Genomic DNA, 19613 nt, shown 5'->3' on the forward strand with positions numbered 1-19613 from the left:
TTAAGCATAAGGTAATATGAGCCTATGCAAATTTCAAGCCCAAATGACTTTTATTTAAGGAGGTGTGTTAGAGAATAATATAAATCATATCTTGAGAACTTACTTAACAATTTAATTTCTTTTTTGGATGTTTTATTGATATAATTGTACTCTAATTATATATATATATATATATATATATATATATATATATATATATATATATATATAGATGTTTGTCTTTTCAGTTTAGAGATTAAAATGCACCATCCTCTCTCAGTTCTGTCCGTTACGATTTATTGCAGGCCATTGTTTCCCTAACAAATTTGCATCCCTTTCTTTACGCATCAGTTCCCTCTTTTTCCTAGGCAAGCCTACGTTCTGTTCGCAGATATGCGCGGGAAACTGAGCCAGTTGAAGACTAGGTTAGATTCAAGTCAACATAAACAAGAGTATAATATTTATTTTTAGTTATAGGTGATTGATTTAAAATATAATAAGAATTATTGTTGAATAAAAAGTAATTCAAAAGTTTTTGATTAAAACAACTTTTGAAATTAATTTTTCATAATAAAATGACATGTATTCTTTTATAGCTTTGAATTTCATTTTGGTGCATTGAATTATTAATATAACATATTTACAGCAATAAAAAATTAAAATCTTACTTTTATTATCTTATTAAACTAGCTGTAATTTTACCATGTATATAATAAATTTGTAAACATGGAGTAAACATAGTAAAAAGTGTGGTTTGTGGGTGTGTGTACTTTCTTTTATATGTTTTTAAATGATAAAATTAAAAGAATAACAAAATTAAAAAAATTAATGTTTTAATGTGATTATGTAAAGGATTATGAAATTATATGTAGAATATATTTTTGATATCCGAAGAAAAGATAAAATTATTAAAACTTTTATAACATAGCAAAATTATAAAATAATTTATTTTAGATAAAATATATTAGGAGTAATAATATTTTTTATTATAATTAGTAACTCTGAATTAAATAATAGATACCGAATTTCTAATAATCAAACAATGATAAAAAGCGCTATCTGCGCTGCGCGGTCCGTCCACTAGACTACATAAAAAACAAAGAGAACATAACTTCCTGAAACCCCATGGCACAATCTGGGGCCAAGGGAGTTTATTAGCTATTGAATTTCCAACTTCATGGTGCATCAAGTCCATTCGTAAGTTTAAACCCAAAGAGCACGATAAACAGGTTATTGGTCGGTGAGGCTTTCATGGAATAATGTTGTGCATGGACGTACAACAAGAAATTAATTAACACAAGTTGTGACATTTCTTGACTGATGCAACACTAGTGATTTATTTTTTAAATAATTATTACAACGTCAAAAACTTCACATATCATCTTAATCTAATAATTTAAATTAAGATATAATTTATATTATTTTTTAATATATTTTTTCAAATAAAAATTATATGGACTTGAGACTTGCACAGATTCATATTATTTTGTGCTTGATTTTTATTAAATAAATAGGGATGATGAGATTTGAACTCGTGACCACTTGGTCATTAAAGTTCTATACCATATCAAAAAATCATCTCAATCCAATAACTTAAACTATTGGATGAGATTCCAAGATATAATTTATATTATTCTAAATTATTAGGTAAGATTATAATAATAATAATTTTATATTATTTTTAATTTAACATTCTTTAGACTTAAAATTTATAGGTGCCTATATTATTTTATTTTTAATTTTATTAATTAAAATAAAAATATTGAAATTCCAACTTATTTCTTGACCCCTAACTTGAGCTTAAGCTTAATAACTATGAAAATAACCATAAGCTATATGAAAGGCATAAAAATACCGACATACTCACTAGGTATGTTTGTTGATGAGTCAGATAAGTTTTTGGATAAATTAAACCTTCATTTACCTATCTGTATTGTTCTTATATATTCCATGTGAATTTTTATTTTTACCTTCATTTACCTATCTGTATTGTTCTATACAACTCGAGAGCTGCTTTCTTGCGCTAAATTTATTAATATGTTACACAATCATATACAGTTAAAAGGTTACATCAAGAATCTTTGGACAAGTCAAATTTGGACCACCCGAGGCCCACAATATTCATGGTACTTTCCAATCAATAGGGAGTTCTATGATTTGGAAAGGTAGAACAAAGATTATTTAGAAATTTCAGAATGAAAGATTCCTATACCTTGCAATTCCAATTAATTCAGAGAGCCCGCCCGCGATTAATTAAGCATTATTTCTTCACCGATTCAATTAAAGGAGAGAAAAATGAGCTATGGATTTCTCTCTTTCACTTTGTCCTTAATAACTTCTCTCTCTTCATTGCAAGTTTTTCCTTGTCTCCTTGTCTTCTAGCCCTCTTTTTCTCCACTCACCATCACCACTCACGCTCCAATAACTCTCATTTAAAAATTTTAGGTTAACACTCAATCTCACTCTTAATTTTATAGAATTTATTATGATTTGGTGATTATATTGGGATTTATTTTTTATGTTAGGGTTTAGTTGAACCACAATAATGATGTGAGAAAAAAGCTATACTATGAGAAAAAATAAGAGAAATTACAATGCAATTTTAAGAAGAATTTAGATGCTAAATACATTTTTTCCTATTTTTATTATATATATATATATATGTCAATTTTTTTGTTGTATAAAACAAGATAACGGACGTATGTATCATATTAGAAAAAATAAAAATTGAGAAAGTTAAATAAGTAGAATTGAAGTGAGGTACTAAAATAGAAATACTAGATAGTTGGCCTGCACTTCGCCGTAGACCAGAAAAAAAAAAATTTGCAGCGTAAAAAACAATGCTCATGTGTTGTCAATATATTTTTAAAAACAAAAAATCTGCAACTCGACATCATAAAAAAGAATTGAAAAAATAAAGATTAGAATGAAAATGTAGAAGGATGGAATTAGAAAAAAAAATGAAAAACAATTCTTAAAAAACAAAGCACCAGCAAAACCGAGAGAGATTATCAAAACTTGGATCATCCAGACAAACCTCCTACCTAGATCGCGAGATAGGGATAACTTAATTGAAATTAAAACCCAAGAAAGTAATGAAGTTTATTTTTCAAAACGAATAACTTCGAGGAAAGAAAACGATGTCAACCCCGTGTTAACTTTTCAAACTCATGATCCTAACTAGTGACTAAACTAAAAGCACCATATCTGGAAAGCCATTATTTTAAAACCTTGCTCGACCTAACGAGTTGACCTGTGACCTAGATGACTAATGGCTTAGACCAAGCTCGATTTCAAAAGAAATTTAGGGAGAATTGATCCAGTATAAGGTGGTCAAAATATTTTTTTCTTAGTTAATTTTTTTTTTAGTTTAGAAATGAGCTACGGATTTTGAACAAATGAGCCAACAATTAAGCATCTTTAGAAATTATAGGACTTGGAAATGAATTTTCCTAAGATTTACCAAATCTTCCACCCAATAAAAACTGATGTCACTGTTGTTGACACGTATCAAATTCTGTAAAATAAGAACAAAGATGAATAGGAAATTTCACAATTAAAAATTCCAATAAATATTCCATTTCTTTTTTTCTATAAATACCTATCATTGAAGCCTAGGATCTTCATCTTCCATAGCAAACCATATCCCTTAGACATGATGTCCTTACTACAGAAACCAGTCTCAATGTTTCTCCAAGTCCTTTTTTTCCTCCTTCTAATGTGCTTTCCTTCTTTCTTTGCCTTTCCTCCTAATTCCTCTGCAACTTCATTTGGTGCTGCCACATATGCAGTTGCTGAAGGTAATGAAGAAGCGGAGGCTCTCCTAAAATGGAAAGCAAGTCTTGATGACAACCACAGCCAATCTGTCCTGTCTTCTTGGGTTGGCAGCAGCCCTTGCAAGTGGCTTGGAATCACTTGTGACAATTCTGGAAGTGTCGCGCATTTCAGCCTTCAACATTTTGATCTGAGAGGTACGCTTCATAGTTTCAACTTCTCATCCTTCCCCAATCTTCTCACCCTCAATCTCAGGAACAATTCACTCTACGGAACTATTCCGCTTGAGATAGGATTGTTAACAAGTCTTAACGTTCTCTACCTTGATAAAAATAATCTCACCGATTTGATCCCTTCTTCTATTGGAAATTTGAGAAACTTATCCATTCTCAATATCGCAGAGAATAATTTATCTGGATCTGTTCCTCGAGAAATAGGACAACTTGAATCCCTTGTTTTTTTGGGCTTGTCCTTTAATAATCTCAGTGGTTCTCTACCCCCCGAGATGAATAACCTCACACATTTGATGACTTTGCGCTTGTCTTTAAACAATTTCACTGGCCATTTACCACGAGACTTGTGCCTTGGTGGGTTGCTTGTAAATTTTACAGCTGTCCGCAATCATTTTTCTGGCCCAATCCCTAAAAGCTTGCGAAATTGTACTAGTCTATTTAGAGTTAGGCTTGAGGGGAACCAATTGACGGGGAATATTTCTGAAGATTTTGGCCTCTACCCCAACTTGAACTACATGGACCTAAGTCACAATAATTTGTATGGTGCGCTTACGTGGAAATGGGGAGGTTTTCACAACTTGGCGAGCCTAAAATTGTCAAACAATAACATCTCCGGTGAGATACCATCAGAGTTTGGAAAGGCTCCCGAGCTACAAATGATTGATCTCTCGTCAAATCTCCTGAAGGGGACAATTCCAAAAGAATTGGGGCAGTTGAAGGCGTTGTACAACCTTACTCTTCATAACAACCATCTTTCTGGTGTCGTTCCCTTTGAAATCCAAATGCTATCTCAACTTCGTGCCCTTAATTTAGCTTCTAATAATCTTGGTGGATCAATCACAAAACAATTGGGAGAGTGCTCGAATTTATTACAGTTGAACTTGAGTCATAATAAGTTCATAGGGAGCATCCCATCTGAGATAGGCTTCCTGCATTTTCTTGAAGATCTAGATCTCAGTGGGAATGTACTGGCAGGAGAGATACCATCAGAAATTGGGCAATTGAAACAGTTAGAAACGATGAACTTCTCTCACAACAAACTTTCCGGTTTGATTCCAACTGCTTTTGTAGATTTGGTGAGCTTGACAGCTGTTGACATCTCCTACAATGAATTAGAGGGCCCTATTCCCAAAATCAAAGGCTTTAATGAAGCTCCATTGGAAGCTTTTATGAATAATAGTGGTCTATGTGGAAATGCCAGTGGTCTAAAGCCTTGTACACTTCTTAAAAGCAGGAGAAGGAGCAGCAAAATTGTCATTTTGATTCTTTTTCCTCTCCTGGGCAGTCTACTTCTACTACTTACCATGGTTGAATGTTTATACTTTCTCCGCCGAACAAGTAGAGAAAGAATCTCCTTTTTAAGAGAGCAACAAAGTCCACTCAGTTTAGCAGTATGGGGCTATGAGGAAGAGATGCTACATGAAACTATCATCCAGGCCACTAATAATTTCAACTCCAATAACTGTATAGGGAAAGGGGGATACGGAATTGTTTATCAAGCCATGTTGCCAACAGGTCAGGTGGTTGCCGTGAAGAAACTTCACCCATCAAGAGAGGGCGAGCTTATGGATTTGAAAACTTTTAGAAATGAGATTCGCATGTTAATAGATATTCGACATCGGAATATTGTGAAGTTATATGGATTTTGTTCATTAGTAGAGCACTCTTTTTTAGTTTACGAGTTCATAGAAAGGGGAAGTTTGAAGATGAATTTATCTAGCGAAGAACAGGCGATGGACTTGGATTGGAATAGAAGGCTTAATGTTGTTAAAGGAGTGGCCAATGCATTATCCTATTTGCACCATGATTGCTCGCCTCCAATCATTCATCGAGACATTTCCAGCAGCAATGTTCTTTTAGATTTGGAATACGAGGCTCATGTTTCGGATTTTGGGACAGCTCGGCTCTTGATGCCTGACTCAACCAACTGGACTTCATTTGCTGGCACCTTCGGATACACAGCTCCAGGTACATACTTGATTTCATTCTCAATATATATATATATATATATATAAAAGCAGAACAATACTACCAGTACTATGAAAATGGAGGGCTACTTTTGGATGCTCTAAAGGTTATGTATAATCTATTGTCATATTAGCAGTATGATACAGCCAGTACTATGAAAAAATGACCAGAATTTTTGCAGAGCTAGCTTACACAATGAGAGTGAACGAGAAGTGCGATGTCTACAGCTTTGGAGTGGTCACAATGGAAGTAATAATGGGAATGCATCCGGGTGATCTCATCTCATCTCTTTCTGCATCAGCATTTTCGTCCTCGTCGTGCTCACAAATCAACCAGCATGCATTGTTGAAGGATGTGATAGACCAGCGTATCCCACTTCCTGAAAATCGAGTTGCAGAAGGTGTGGTCTCCATTATCAAAATAGCATTTGCATGCTTGCTTGCCAATCCCCAATCTAGGCCAACCATGCGACAAGTAGCTTCGGAGCTCATATCTCGATGGCCTCCGCTGTCAAAGTCATTCTCCGCAATAACATTGGAAGATCTGATGCCTCAAACAACTGTGACAGGCTGAGAATTTTCCAAAAGATTTTCTATAATTATATAGTATGTGATTGTTTCTACTTATGTTACTTTCAATTTTCGTAGCTTTGTTTGTAATAAATTATTTCTCTGCTTTGTATTTTGTTTCTTCAACGATTAATATGTTTTAGTACAGTATTATTATCAATCAAAGTGAATAAAGGCTCTCTGCTATAATGAGCACTCCTGGGTTTCAAGATTCTGTTTCATCCCTTGTAATAAAGGAAATCTTCAATTCAATATTGAGCTGAAATGAATAAACTAGCATGAGAGGCTTTTAGAAGGAGATATACCAAGAATTTCTGCACATCCTATGCATCTGCACTTAAACTATGAATCCACACTGATCATGCTACAAAAACTTAAACTATCAACTACACAGAGTTCTTCACTGTGAACTCTTGAAGAATCCTCCGTGCAGCCTGGATTACAGAACTACAATAGCAAACTGTCAAAATGCATTTGCCTAAAAAAAAAAGAGTGAACAAGCGATTTGGCTTAAGGGAGTGAAACCTCTAAAGATAGCAGAATTACACAGAAGTAAACAGAAAAGTAAAGAGAAGCAGAGAGAATTTTTGATGAATGGAGAGAGAAGGATCAATTGTATTCTTCTTAAAAATTCATTTCTCACACTGTTACATACCTTTATAAGCTATAGTTAGAAGCTTGTTTATGTTTTCTAACCTCTCTTTTATTTTCATTGATCAAGGCTAACAGACTTTTTTTTTAGAATAATTCGATATATTGAAAGGGCTAACCAGAAGATAGCCAAAAAAAGTCACAAAAACAAAAAACAAATACAAAAGAAAAGAAAAAGAGAGTCAACAAATACATAATCGAAAAAAAAAAAAAAAAAAAAAAGAAAGAAGAAAAGAACATCAAGATTGGAGAAACTGATACATCATGCTTAAAGCCTTGTTTTGGTGTTTGACCAATCTATAATACCTTCAGGTCCCATAGTTAAAGTAGTGCCAGTAGCCATGAAGAACTTATCGACAGACTTGAGCCAATTTGAGAGGCGATAAAGAATTAAGGAGAAACTGTCTTCGAAGGTCGCAGCTCCATCATTGAAGATTACTTTGTTCCTCATAAGCCATATACTCCAGCTAACACAACAAGAGAGCATAGACCAAGCCTTACGCTGGAATTTTCCAAATACTAGGTTGGGCCACTGATGTAAAAGATCATCCACACAGCAGGGAAGGCAACCACTAATACCCCACCAATCCAAGAATTTCATCCATAATTTCCACACTGGTATACAATGAAGGAGAAGATGATTTGAAGTTTCAATCTCATTTTCACAAAAGATACAAAAGGCTTGATCAAATCGGATTATATTGCGACAAAGTAAGAAATCCTTAGTGCATAATCTATTCTGAACAGCTAGCCAAAGAAAAGATTGAACCTTAGGAGGGACCCCTTTTTGCCATATCGAAGCCTTAAAAGTTCTAAGCCCTGGATTCACAATTCTGTCAATAAGTAAAGAACAAGTTTTAACTGTATAACCCCCATCTGTTGAAAAGGACCAAAACTTTCTTATCTGTTGTTGTTGCCTTTAGCCGAAAGCTTTCTAGAGATGAGAGAAGGTAGACAACCTGCTCAGTTTCAAAGAGAAACAATTGTCTCCTCCAAGCTAACTCCCACTTCCATTCCCCTTGCTCCCAATTTCCCATATCAGCAATTGTGGCATTTGGTTTAGTGGAAAGAATATAGAGTCGTGGGTAAATGACTTTCAATGGAGAGCTGTTAATCCAAGCATCAGACCAAAACCGAGTGAGATAGCCATTTCCCACTACAAATCTGCAATTATTGGCTAAAGCTGAGGAGACAGTCTGTTGAAGTCATGAGGGATGAGATGTCTCTCCAGATACAAGACAATCTTCTATTAAAAATAGGAAAACCATTTTCAAATACCGGCTTGAATTTGGTGATTACCATCTTCTTCCATAGCTCATTACCAGGAAGAGATAGCCTCCAAATCCACTTGAAGAGCATTGCTTTATTCTTGGCTATCAATGACCCAATCCCAAGGCCACCCCTATCCTTATCTCTAACAACCACACTCCATTGTACTTTGCAAATTTTTCTCATTTTGACAGTTCCCGACCATAAGAATTCTTTGGCTAACAGACTTTTTTAATTGTATAACAAAACTAATAATATTTTAACCATTTGATTCTCTGATCTCTTGACATGTGGCAAGACTATTTCCTTTGATATCTTTACAAAATCAAGAGGGTACATTCTTCTAACAAAATTTCCTTAGAAGTAAGCACTGAAACACTTGAGGCAAACCATGAACTTTATGACAGATTTCAGAGATCGTTAGTTTATAGAGATCGTTTTGTAAGCCAATTGCGTGAATACAACTAAGTACGCCTGATCAAAAAGCAAGGGTAACGAAGATTGAATTCCAAGTAATGCAAGTAATTTGAAAAATTATTTTTGAGATAAATGTTTTAAAATTTTTTAAAATATAATAATATTATTTTTAAATAATTTTTTAAAAAAATATAAAATACAGTTTCAACTGCAAAGTATTGCTTTGAAATATGTTTTTTCAAGAATAAGAAATTAATCTCCTCCAACATCCAATCTATCTATTTATTTCTTCAATATAATTGATGAATTTATATAAGATTCTTTAAAGAAAAGAAAAATTACTAAAATAAAAAGATACAGAAATAATTGAATCAAGATATTTTAAAAGGAAGAATATAATGTTTTTTAAGTTTTTGGTAAATAAATGAATCAATTAGTCGACACAAAAAAAAAAAAAAAAGTGACAGATTTTTCTGTCATAATGAGCCATTTTCACAGGCCGCGCTCTGCCATAAAGCATTGGGTTGTGTGCGGCATGAACTGGCCTTGCTCCATGTGACAGATTTTTCTACACAGATCGTTTGCTTGCACGCAGAAAGACTTTGTCGAGACAAAGATTTCAGAATTTGTGTCTGTTTGGTATTGAATTTAATAGTGTGGTGAATAGTTCTTAGATAAGAATATATTAAAATATATTTTTAAAAATTTTTAATATTAATATATTGAAATTATTGAAAAACATTAAAAATACATCAATTTAATATTTATTTTTTTAAAAAAAATACATTTTTAAAATGTTTTGAAAAGAAAAAATTATCACATTTCGAAACACTTACTCTAATATATGATAATTTAATATAAATTTGATGAACATTAATCTAAGTGAGTTTTTTTAAATAATTACTTTATTTAATGGATAATAAATGATTTATAGATATTATTAAATTAGACTCCAAACCCTATTGTGTATATATATTATTTGGGATGAGATCGTTACAAAATGAAAATGAATAGAACAAGAAACAAATATGATACCTCTCTGCTTCTCCTCGGCATGGCTTCTTCTTACGCAAAAATGTCATTTTGCTAGTAACTATTTGCCACCATGTATTATTTATTACATGGCTTGCGCCAAGTAACCCTTAATTGAATCATTTGTAAATTCCTCACATCAACTACTTTATCATTTTCATGGGTTCTGTTCATTTCCTTGTGGGTAGGGTTCTGCGGCTTAGTTATTTTGTTTCCTGTAATTAAAGTAATATAATTTTGCAGGGGCGAGCAGGCCCATGAGGCCCGCTTTTTTATACACTAAACTGCAGTTTAAACCCAAACAAATATAAAAGAAATATGCGTTTCAAAAAATATGCCAGAAACGCAGACAAACATGTATTCAAATGGATATATAGAATTTGATGGTAGTTATTGTTTTTTATAATAATTTTTTTAAGAAAATATATTAAAATAGTATATATTTTTATGTAGGTCTCTATAATGTTTTATATGTTATTTTGTATAAAAATAATTGAAAACAAGTTTTAAAAGCCAAAAATCTTCTTTCTTAATTTTTCTGCCACCACATTGTTGTCCAGATTCTAGGTAATAGGAGGCAATGTGCTGTGTTGTTGTTTTTTTTTTTTTTTTTTTATCCTTTTGGTTAAATATAAATTTTTGGCAATCAGTATTTAATTTGGCGCAGATTCGAGTCTCAGAGAAATCATTTGGCTTTTTTCTCCTTTGATAATTCAAAGGGCATTTTCATCAAAATAAAAAATGGCATATGAATTTTATTTCATTAGATATTCACATTGTTAATCAAAATTTATTATTTTTTTAAAAAAACAATTGTAACAAAATACATAATCTAATATACATGTGGGCAAAACCAAAAATTAACAATTAAAGATATATTTAATTCTTTGTTTTTTTTCTTCATCCTTCTTGGATGTTGGGAATTCTATTTTTTTTTTTGGATTTTTTTTTAATTTAATCTTTAAGTATTTGATTTATTATGAATAGATGTTCATGATGTGCTTTAATTTAATTGATATAATTAAGATTATCATTTTCCCGGATAGCATCTCAACATTTGCTATAATTCATTTTTGTTATTTTATATAAAAGTTTCACATGTTCAACATATGTAATGATATTGCTTGAAGAAGTACTGTCACCTTTAGGAAAAAGGCATTCTAAGTTGCAAGCTTACAAGTAAAGTAAAAAGGCAACAAATTTCCGACATTTTTTAACTCAGAGAACATGACTTCCATGGCACAATCTGGGGCCAAGGGAGTTCACCAACAGTTGAATTTCCATGTTCATGAAGTCCAAACCCAGTGAGCACGATTAACAGGTTATTGGCTGGTGAAGCTTTAAAGGCATGATGCTGTGGATGTAACGAGAAACAATTAACACGACAAGGTTTTAAATATGGCGCATCAGCTCCTTCAGTTCTCATATATTATTTTTTAATCTGTATCTGTTAGCTTTGTATATTTTTTTATCTGCTTTCTGTTTTTAATTGTAATTTTTTTTTCTTCTTTGCTTTTTCTTTTTTGTATCTTTTTTCTTCTTTGCTTTTGGTTTTTCTGATCTGTATCTTGCTTTTCTTCAAAATTAGCTGTTCTTATTAACAGGTGATGTCATTTGCTTTCTGTTTATGTAATTAACATGCTATTAATTATTTTTTAGATCTATTTAAATAAAAAAAGAATAAATACAAATAGAAGAGATAATAAATCCTACACTATTTTTTTTTGTGGTTCACGCAATGATGTTTTTTTAAAGGATGTTTGGAAATGTTATATCAATTGTTTTATAAATATTTTTTATTTTAAAGTAATTCAAAATATTTTTAATATCAACACATCAAAATCAAAATGATCTGAAAATATTAAAATAATTCATTTTAAAAAAAAACAATTCAATTTTTTAAAATACAAAAATAAATATACTTTTAAAAGATACTTCCATGAAACTACGTACGTACGTATAGCTGAAAACAACTCCTAAATGATTTTTACCTTGACGGTTAATTAAGGTCCTTCTCCCACCCCACACTTCACGGCCTGTAGACATGAGCAACCTTTCCAATTTTCATTCCTTCTTGGAAATCACCTCGCAGGCTGGACTCTAACTTCCGATTTTTAAAGCCAAATAAGGTCATAAATTAAAAAAACCATAAGAATATATGATTGACCGGTCAATTAAAATAATATTGTTTTAAGATTTCTTTTAAAAAATAAAAACAATATTGTTTAAAAAAGATTTAAAAATCAAATTTAGTCTTGATCAATTCTCTAATTTAACCACAAAATCTACTTGATTGCATCGATAAATTTAAAATTTAATTCAAACTAAATTTTAATTTATAATTTATAATTTATAATTTATAATTTAAAATTTAATTTAAACTAAATTATTAAATTTATCCACCAAGCACGCATTTTATACTGGGTTAATAGGAAGCTACCATATGAGCTCTTAAATAAAAAAAATTTGTGAACATAATTAGATAAATAAATAGTTATCAATTTAAAAAAGTTTTGTGAACATAATTTTGTGAACATTGATGCATATTACTTAATTATGCGAGCCTGACTTTTATATAACAGTGTATACAAACCTAATCAATAAATTGGGTTTGGCACAGCTTTTATCAGCTCCTAAAAAAAAAAAAAAAACTTAATTGATGAAGGCGAGATGAGTGTATGGTATTTTCAATTAAAAAGTGTTCTTGAGAATTCTTAATTTTTTAATTTTAAATGATTTTTTATATCATTTTAATATTATAAATAAATCTTTTTAAAATAAAATAAAATATTATTTTAAAAAATAATAACTATCACAATTCTAAAAATACAATTAATCTAAATATCAACTTTATATTCATGAAGGGTTATATGTTAACATGAATGGTGTTAGGAGAGAGGGTTATAATAATTAATTAATTAAAATCACGAGAACCGCAATGGCGCTAAATAATTGAAGCCTAGGTAGCGGGCGGATCAATATCTTTTTTTTTTTTAACGTGAATGTCTAGATTAGTTTGCGTGCATCTCAACTAATCTCAAGATTCTTGAAGTTAATGATCATGTAAGCCTCTAATGATTTTGAGGAAACTCAAACTCGTGATTATTAAATAGCAAACTCAAAATCTGACTGGTCAAGTTACCTCCTAAAATTAAAAAAAAAAATTTCGAACCAATACTTTAATCGTGTGAGTGAAAGGGTGGGTGTGAGAGAAATAAAGAATAAGATTGTAGCTAACTAAATAATACAAATCAACCTTTAGTAGCTGGATTCAATTAATCAAAATGTTCTTAAACTTTGCACAAAATTCTTCACCAACATGATAACGTTCACAATATTTAAAAATTTAAAAATCAAATTTAGTCTTGCTCGTGTAGATCAATTCTCCAATTTACCTTTAAAGTCAATTGGATTGTAGTGATTAACTTATATCTAATTTAATTTTGAGATTTAACTGAAGTTAAATTATAAATTAATAAATTATTAGGCTGATTCACCCAGCAAAGCCAGGAAGGTAATTTGAGCGTGGTTGGGGTTGCTTTTTAAAATGTTTTTCACTCGAAAATACATTAAAATAATGTTTTTTTATTTTTTAAAAATTATTTTTGATATTAACACATCGAAATGATTTAAAAACATCAAAAAATATTAATTTAAAGCAAAATAAAAATAAAAAAATTTAAATTTTTTAAAAAATATTTTTAAAATACAAAAACAAACGTGGCGCATCACCCACTTTAAGAGTATGTTTGGTATTGCGGTAGCTGTTGTGGTTGTGGTTTGAAAAAAGTTGTTTTATAAAAAGTATTTTTAGTTGAGGTTGGTTTGAAAAAATAGATGTTTGGTTAAAACTGTGGTTGAAATTGAGGTTGAAGAAAAAGTAGTTTAATGTGTTTGGTTAAAAATGCTTTTGAAATTGAGGTTATAAAATAATTTTAAAAAATATATATTAATATTAATGGTTTTAAATTTAAATATTGTAGAATTAATTACTCCTATTACATCATGAAATAAACAATACTTTATATAAAATATTTTTTATTGTTCCATTAAACTATCCACAATTCCATCACGTATGAAATATATCCGACAAGGACTATATTTTTCATGGTTTCTTAAGTGCACAACAACAAAAACTGAATTTTTTGTTACGTCATCAAGCGATCTCCTTCTAATTTTTTGAATAGAACACAATAAAAATAAAAATAAAAATAAAAACTGAATTTTTTTTAACTGGGTCAGACCCGGCAAGAACATAATTGGAATTGCGATCAAATTTCACAAATACTACGTCATCATGCGATATCCTTCTAATTTATGTAGTGTTATTAAATAATATTAAATACTAGTTTTTCGAGTAAAACATAATTTTTTTTACAAAAATCAACAATTTCATTACGTACAAAATTCATTCGCCAATAACTACAGTTTCCATGATTTATCCTGCGTGCAATAAAATTAGGTAAAATATTATCATAAATAAAATTGAGATTACAGTACGAGTAAATTTAATTCACCTTAAACTAATTTTTTAAAAACACAAAAAAAAAAAAATATTGTTCACGTTCACGTTCATGTGAACAATGCAAGTGCAATTAATTAACTGTATGTACTAGTTTTTCAGAAAAAAAAAAATTGAGTGCTGGTTTAAAAAAAAAAAAAAAACTATTCACTTAGTGAACAGTGCGCAGTGAAGCATGGCTCCATTATTCACTGAACAGTTGAGTCATGCTCCACTGTTGAAGTTCCTTTCCCACCACGAAATGCTGCTTCTCAAAACCTGCGGTCCAATCTCTAATTTTAGTGGGTCCTACCAACAAGACGCATTTTATTTTCCTTAACCAAACACTATTATATGTGGCTGCAGGTGAAACTCACCTGCAGCCACACTCCCAAACAGCCACTAACTGCACGTTTTAGTATTACTATTAATCAACAAGCTACCATATGCTATCCCCTGAAAGTCAAAGGTTGTAATGATTTAAAGTCTTAACAAAATGAACACTGCTCTCTTTCACCAAATTAAAAACGTGTTTCAAATTGTGGAGCTTATAATCTTGCAGCTTTTTTAAAAAATAAATTTTAAAAAAATTAGGTGATTGAATTTAAAATATACATTTGATTAAAACTATAATAAAAATTATTGTTGAATAAAAAACAATTGATTAAAACAATTTTAAAAATGATTTTAATAATAAAATGAATAAAAATGGCATGTATCACTTTTATAATTAATTTTGAATTTTATTATTGAGCATTGAATTATTAATATATCATATTTAGAGCAACACAGCATTAAAATGTTATTTTTATTGTTTTATTAAACTTGCTGCAACTTTATAATTATGTGTATAATTCATTTGATAAGGCTTCGGGTATTCATGAACTGTGAACATGGAACCACACATCAGTTATATAATTGCGGTGTATATGGTTTGTGTAATAACTATAGAAAGAAAAAACAAAAGAAGTTATCATGCTGAAGTCTGTTGAAAAATATATTTGTGCTTGCAATTTAAAGTGTTTTTTTATTTTTTAAATTTATTTTAATATCAATACACTAAAATAAATAAATAAAATAATTTAAAAAAAAAGAAAAAAAAAAAGAGAAAGCTATCACATTAATCTCACAAGAAAAGTTGTCATCCACCACTTTATTAATGGTCTCACCAATATGAGTCTTCCTAATTTATCGATGGGTATCACTAATTTTGCCGCTGTTTTTTATTTTTTTTAACCACAAAGACGAACACACTATAAAACACAGAGCGTCAGCTCCCTTACAGGCCAAACCAGCAATCTCAGAACGACCGAATCATTACCATCGTCGATGTCTCTCTCTTCCACACCAGTAACAAGCAACCACACTGCCCCACCCTCTCTCTGACCTGCAGAAACCACTGCTAGATGTTCATGTCTTCTTCTTTCCCTAGACCTGGATGGCATTATGACGTGTTTCTAAGTTTCAGAGGTGAAGATACTCGCAAGAATTTTACTGATCATCTTTACACTGCTTTACAAAAGGCAGGAATCCTTACATTTCAAGATGATGACGAACTTCCTAAAGGAGAAGAAATCTCCTCACACCTCCTCAAAGCAATTAAAGAGTCCAATATTTCGATAGTGGTTTTCTCTAAGGGCTATGCTTCCTCCACTTGGTGTCTTGATGAACTTTCAGAGATTCTTGATTGCAGACAAACAGCTCGTCAGATTTTTCTACCAGTTTTCTATGATATTGATCCTTCTGATATTAGAAAACAGACGGGGAGTTTTGCTGAAGCCTTTGATAGACATGAAGAACGTTTTAAGGAAGAAATGGAGAAGGTCCAAAAGTTGAAAAATGCTCTTGTGGAGGCTGCAAGCTTATCTGGGTTTGATCTTCACAGTATCGCAAATGGGTACCTCTTTCCTTTCCCTATATCCATCGAAAATGCTTATAACTTTTACTCCAATTACATTTTGTAATTTAAACTAGCATCATATTCACCATCTTATTTCCAAATCAGCTTATGTTTCATTGATGAGTGATGACTTTCTTTTACTATGCACAGGCATGAATCAAAATTAATTCAAATGATTGTCGAAGAAGTTTTAAGTAAATTGAATCCCAGATACATGAAAGTTGCCACATATCCAGTAGGTATTGATTCTCAAGTCAAAGATATCATTTCCATGTTATGTGTTGGTACAAATGAAGTTCGAATTGTGGGAATCTATGGGATGCCAGGAATAGGCAAGACAACCATAGCAAAAGCTGTTTTTAACCAAATTTGTCATCAATTTGAAGGAAGTAGTTGCCTTTTGAACATCAGAGAAAGGTTAGATCAACACAGAGGTCTACTTCAACTACAACAACAGCTTCTTCGTGATGCTTTCAAGGGATATATTCGGATTCATGATGATGATGATGAAGATGGCATCAAAAGCCAATTTTGTCGTAAAAGGGTACTTGTTATTCTCGACGATGTTGATCAATTGAAACATTTGCGTGGATTGGCAGGAGAGCGAGACTGGTTTGGTCCTGGAAGTAGAATCGTAATTACAACTAGAGATGAACGTTTACTCACACGACTTGAAGTGGAAAAACAATATCACGCCGAAGGGCTGAACAATGATGAGTCTCTTCAACTTTTCAGTTGGCATGCCTTTAAGAAGCCCCATCCAATGAAAGAATACGTTGAGCTGTCAAAAGTTGTTGTTGATTATGTTGGTGGAGTTCCATTGGCTCTTGAAGTCCTAGGCTCTAAGTTGTTTAAAAGAAGCATCACTCACTGGAGAAGTTTTATAGAGAAATTGCAAAAACATCTTCCACATCAAATTCAGAGGCAACTTATAACTAGTTTGGATGATTTGGATGGTGAAGTGAAGGGTATGTTCCTTGATATTGCGTGTTTCTTTAATGGTATGGATAAAGATTACGTGGGAAAAATACTCGATGGTCGTGGTTTTTATCCAGAAATGGGTTTTGATATTCTCAGGGAAAGATCCCTTCTAACAGTCAACAGTGAGAATGAGTTACAGATGGATAATCTCTTACGAGACATGGGAAGGGAGATCATTCATCAAATGGCTCCAAACCATCCTGGAAAGCGTAGCAGACTTTGGCATCGCGAAGATATAATGGACGTACTCGATAAATATTGTTCGGTAATAACTAATTGTTCTTCATTTAGGCAACATTTGATGAAAACTTTTTCCACAGAAGCTTTCCCATGATAATAAACTATTCTTTCCTGTTTAATTCTTCTTGTTTTTTAGGGCACAGAGGTAGTGGAGGGTATCGTGCTAGACGCTCAAGCATCGAAAGATGTAGTTCCAAGCACATCTTTTGCACCAATGACATCTTTGCAGTTGCTCAAATTCAGTGGAGGACAAGTCCGCGGACACTACGAACATATTTCCAAGGCATTGATATGGCGTTGCTGGCATAAATTCTCTTTAGAAACCTTACCACACAAATTTCGATTAGACAGCCTAGTTGTTCTTGACATGCAGCACACTGGCACAGCAACATCAGAGAACTCTGGAAAGATGAGACCAAGGTATGAAGCAGATGAGAAGTCTTTTGTTTCCATAAAATAGTTTGTATTAGTGGAACTTATGTTTCTATTCCCTTGCTCGCTTCGATTTTTTTTTTCCTTCTGGCTTCGACAGTGTCTAAACAATCTGAAAGTCATCGATCTCAGCAATTCTAGGTCCTTTGCTAAAACACCAAACTTCTCTGGACTCCCTAGTTTGGAGAGACTAATTCTAGAAAATTGTGCAAGTTTAGCTGATATTCACCAATCTGTTGGAGAATTGAAAAAACTTGTTTTCTTGAATTTAAAGGGATGTTGGAGGCTAAAGAATCTTCCAGAAAGCATTTCTGAGCTGAAATCTCTTGAAACGATGAACCTGCAGAGCTGCGCTAGTCTTGAGAAATTGCCGGAGAAATTGGGTAATATGAAAGTCTTAACTGATCTTCTATTAGATGATACCGGAGTTCAGAATCTACCCTCTTCCACTGGAATTTTGAAGAAGCTCAAAAAGTTATTGGTGCGTGGACGTTGTCCTGGTTTTAGTCTTAATAGTGCATGTCCTCGTCTTCCTTCAAATGCCTTTCACTCGAAAGAGCTTGCTATCAAGAAACAACCTTTCCTGCCACCCTCCCTCTCTGGTTTAAGCTCATTGACAACACTCGATATTAGTAATCGCCATTTATCAATCAATGATATTTCCATCAATCTTGGGAGTTTATCCTCTCTCCAGGATCTGAATTTGGCAGTAAATGATTTCTCCGAGTTGCCTGCCGGCATTGGCAACCTTGCGAAGCTAGAGAAATTGGACTTGTCATGGTGTAGAAATCTTCTGTTCATCTCAGAGATCCCCTCTGGTGGCACGTTATTGCAGATCATTGGAAAAGGTGTCAATTCAGTCAAAAACAGCGCCGGATCTGTTACTGGGTGAATGTGGAAAACTAGCTGAGATTCAAGGCTTGGAGAGTGTAGAAAACAAACCAGTCATTCGCATGGAAAACTGTTACAATTTGTCAAACAATTTTAAGGAGATTCTTCTTCAGGTTTTGTCCAAGGGAAAGCTTCCTGATGTTGTTCTCCCGGGTAGCGATGTACCGCATTGGTTTATGCAATATCAAAGAGATAGATCTTCCTCAACATTTCGTATACCACCCATTTCAGCTGGTTTAAGTCGAGGACTAATTGTCTGGACTGTCTATGGAGCCATTGAAGTCGCCAGATTGAGACAATCGTACTTGAACATTCAAAATCGAACTTGCATTTCTCTTTGTTCTGCTTCTTTTAGAAAAAAGAAAGATGATAATGAATTGTTTTATACACGACCATGGTTGGACATTTCTTCATGGCAAATAGGTGAAGATGGAGGTCATTCTTGGGTGATCTATATCCCATTTAGCAGGATTCAAGGTGCAATAGAAGGTGGAGACGAATTGGAAGTGTCTGTCAAGCCAGACGATGATACTATTGTAAAGAAGTGTACTATTGTAAGCAAGTTATGATTTTTATTGTATAATTTTATTAAGGAATTAGTTGGATTATATATTAGTTGTATTATAACTTTCAATATGAATTTCAGAGATTCATATTCAGATCTTATATTTTTAGAACAATTTAAAATTATCAACATTTAGAATTTATGAAAAGTCGATTTTTTTTTTTTTTGCAATTTAACTATAATTTTAAAATGTAAGAAATCTTGGTTTCTT

At 32.2% G+C, this 19613-nt stretch overlaps 1 protein-coding gene and 1 pseudogene across 7 annotated transcripts in view; both read left to right on the forward strand.

The window, feature by feature from the left end:
* Window positions 1–19613, forward strand: part of LOC18104063 (probable leucine-rich repeat receptor-like protein kinase At1g35710) — a 119614-nt gene that overhangs the window by 43191 nt on the left and 56810 nt on the right. The window contains exons 2-3 of one of the 7 annotated variants that reach the window (XM_052446442.1): window positions 5502–5954; window positions 6136–6522. The exons of 4 other annotated variants lie outside the window; for them this stretch is intronic. In XM_052446442.1, coding sequence (XP_052302402.1) covers window positions 5502–5954; window positions 6136–6522 — 840 coding nt within the window. The remainder of the gene's footprint in view (window positions 1–5501; window positions 5955–6135; window positions 6523–19613) is intronic. 2 more of the 7 variants (XM_052446441.1, XM_052446440.1) reach the window with 2 other exon arrangements.
* LOC127904191 (disease resistance protein RPV1-like) lies at window positions 15800–19503 on the forward strand (annotated as a pseudogene).

Source organism: Populus trichocarpa, chromosome 13, assembly GCF_000002775.5.
Source record: "Populus trichocarpa isolate Nisqually-1 chromosome 13, P.trichocarpa_v4.1, whole genome shotgun sequence".
In the NCBI taxonomy this organism is placed as follows: Eukaryota; Viridiplantae; Streptophyta; class Magnoliopsida; order Malpighiales; family Salicaceae; genus Populus; species Populus trichocarpa.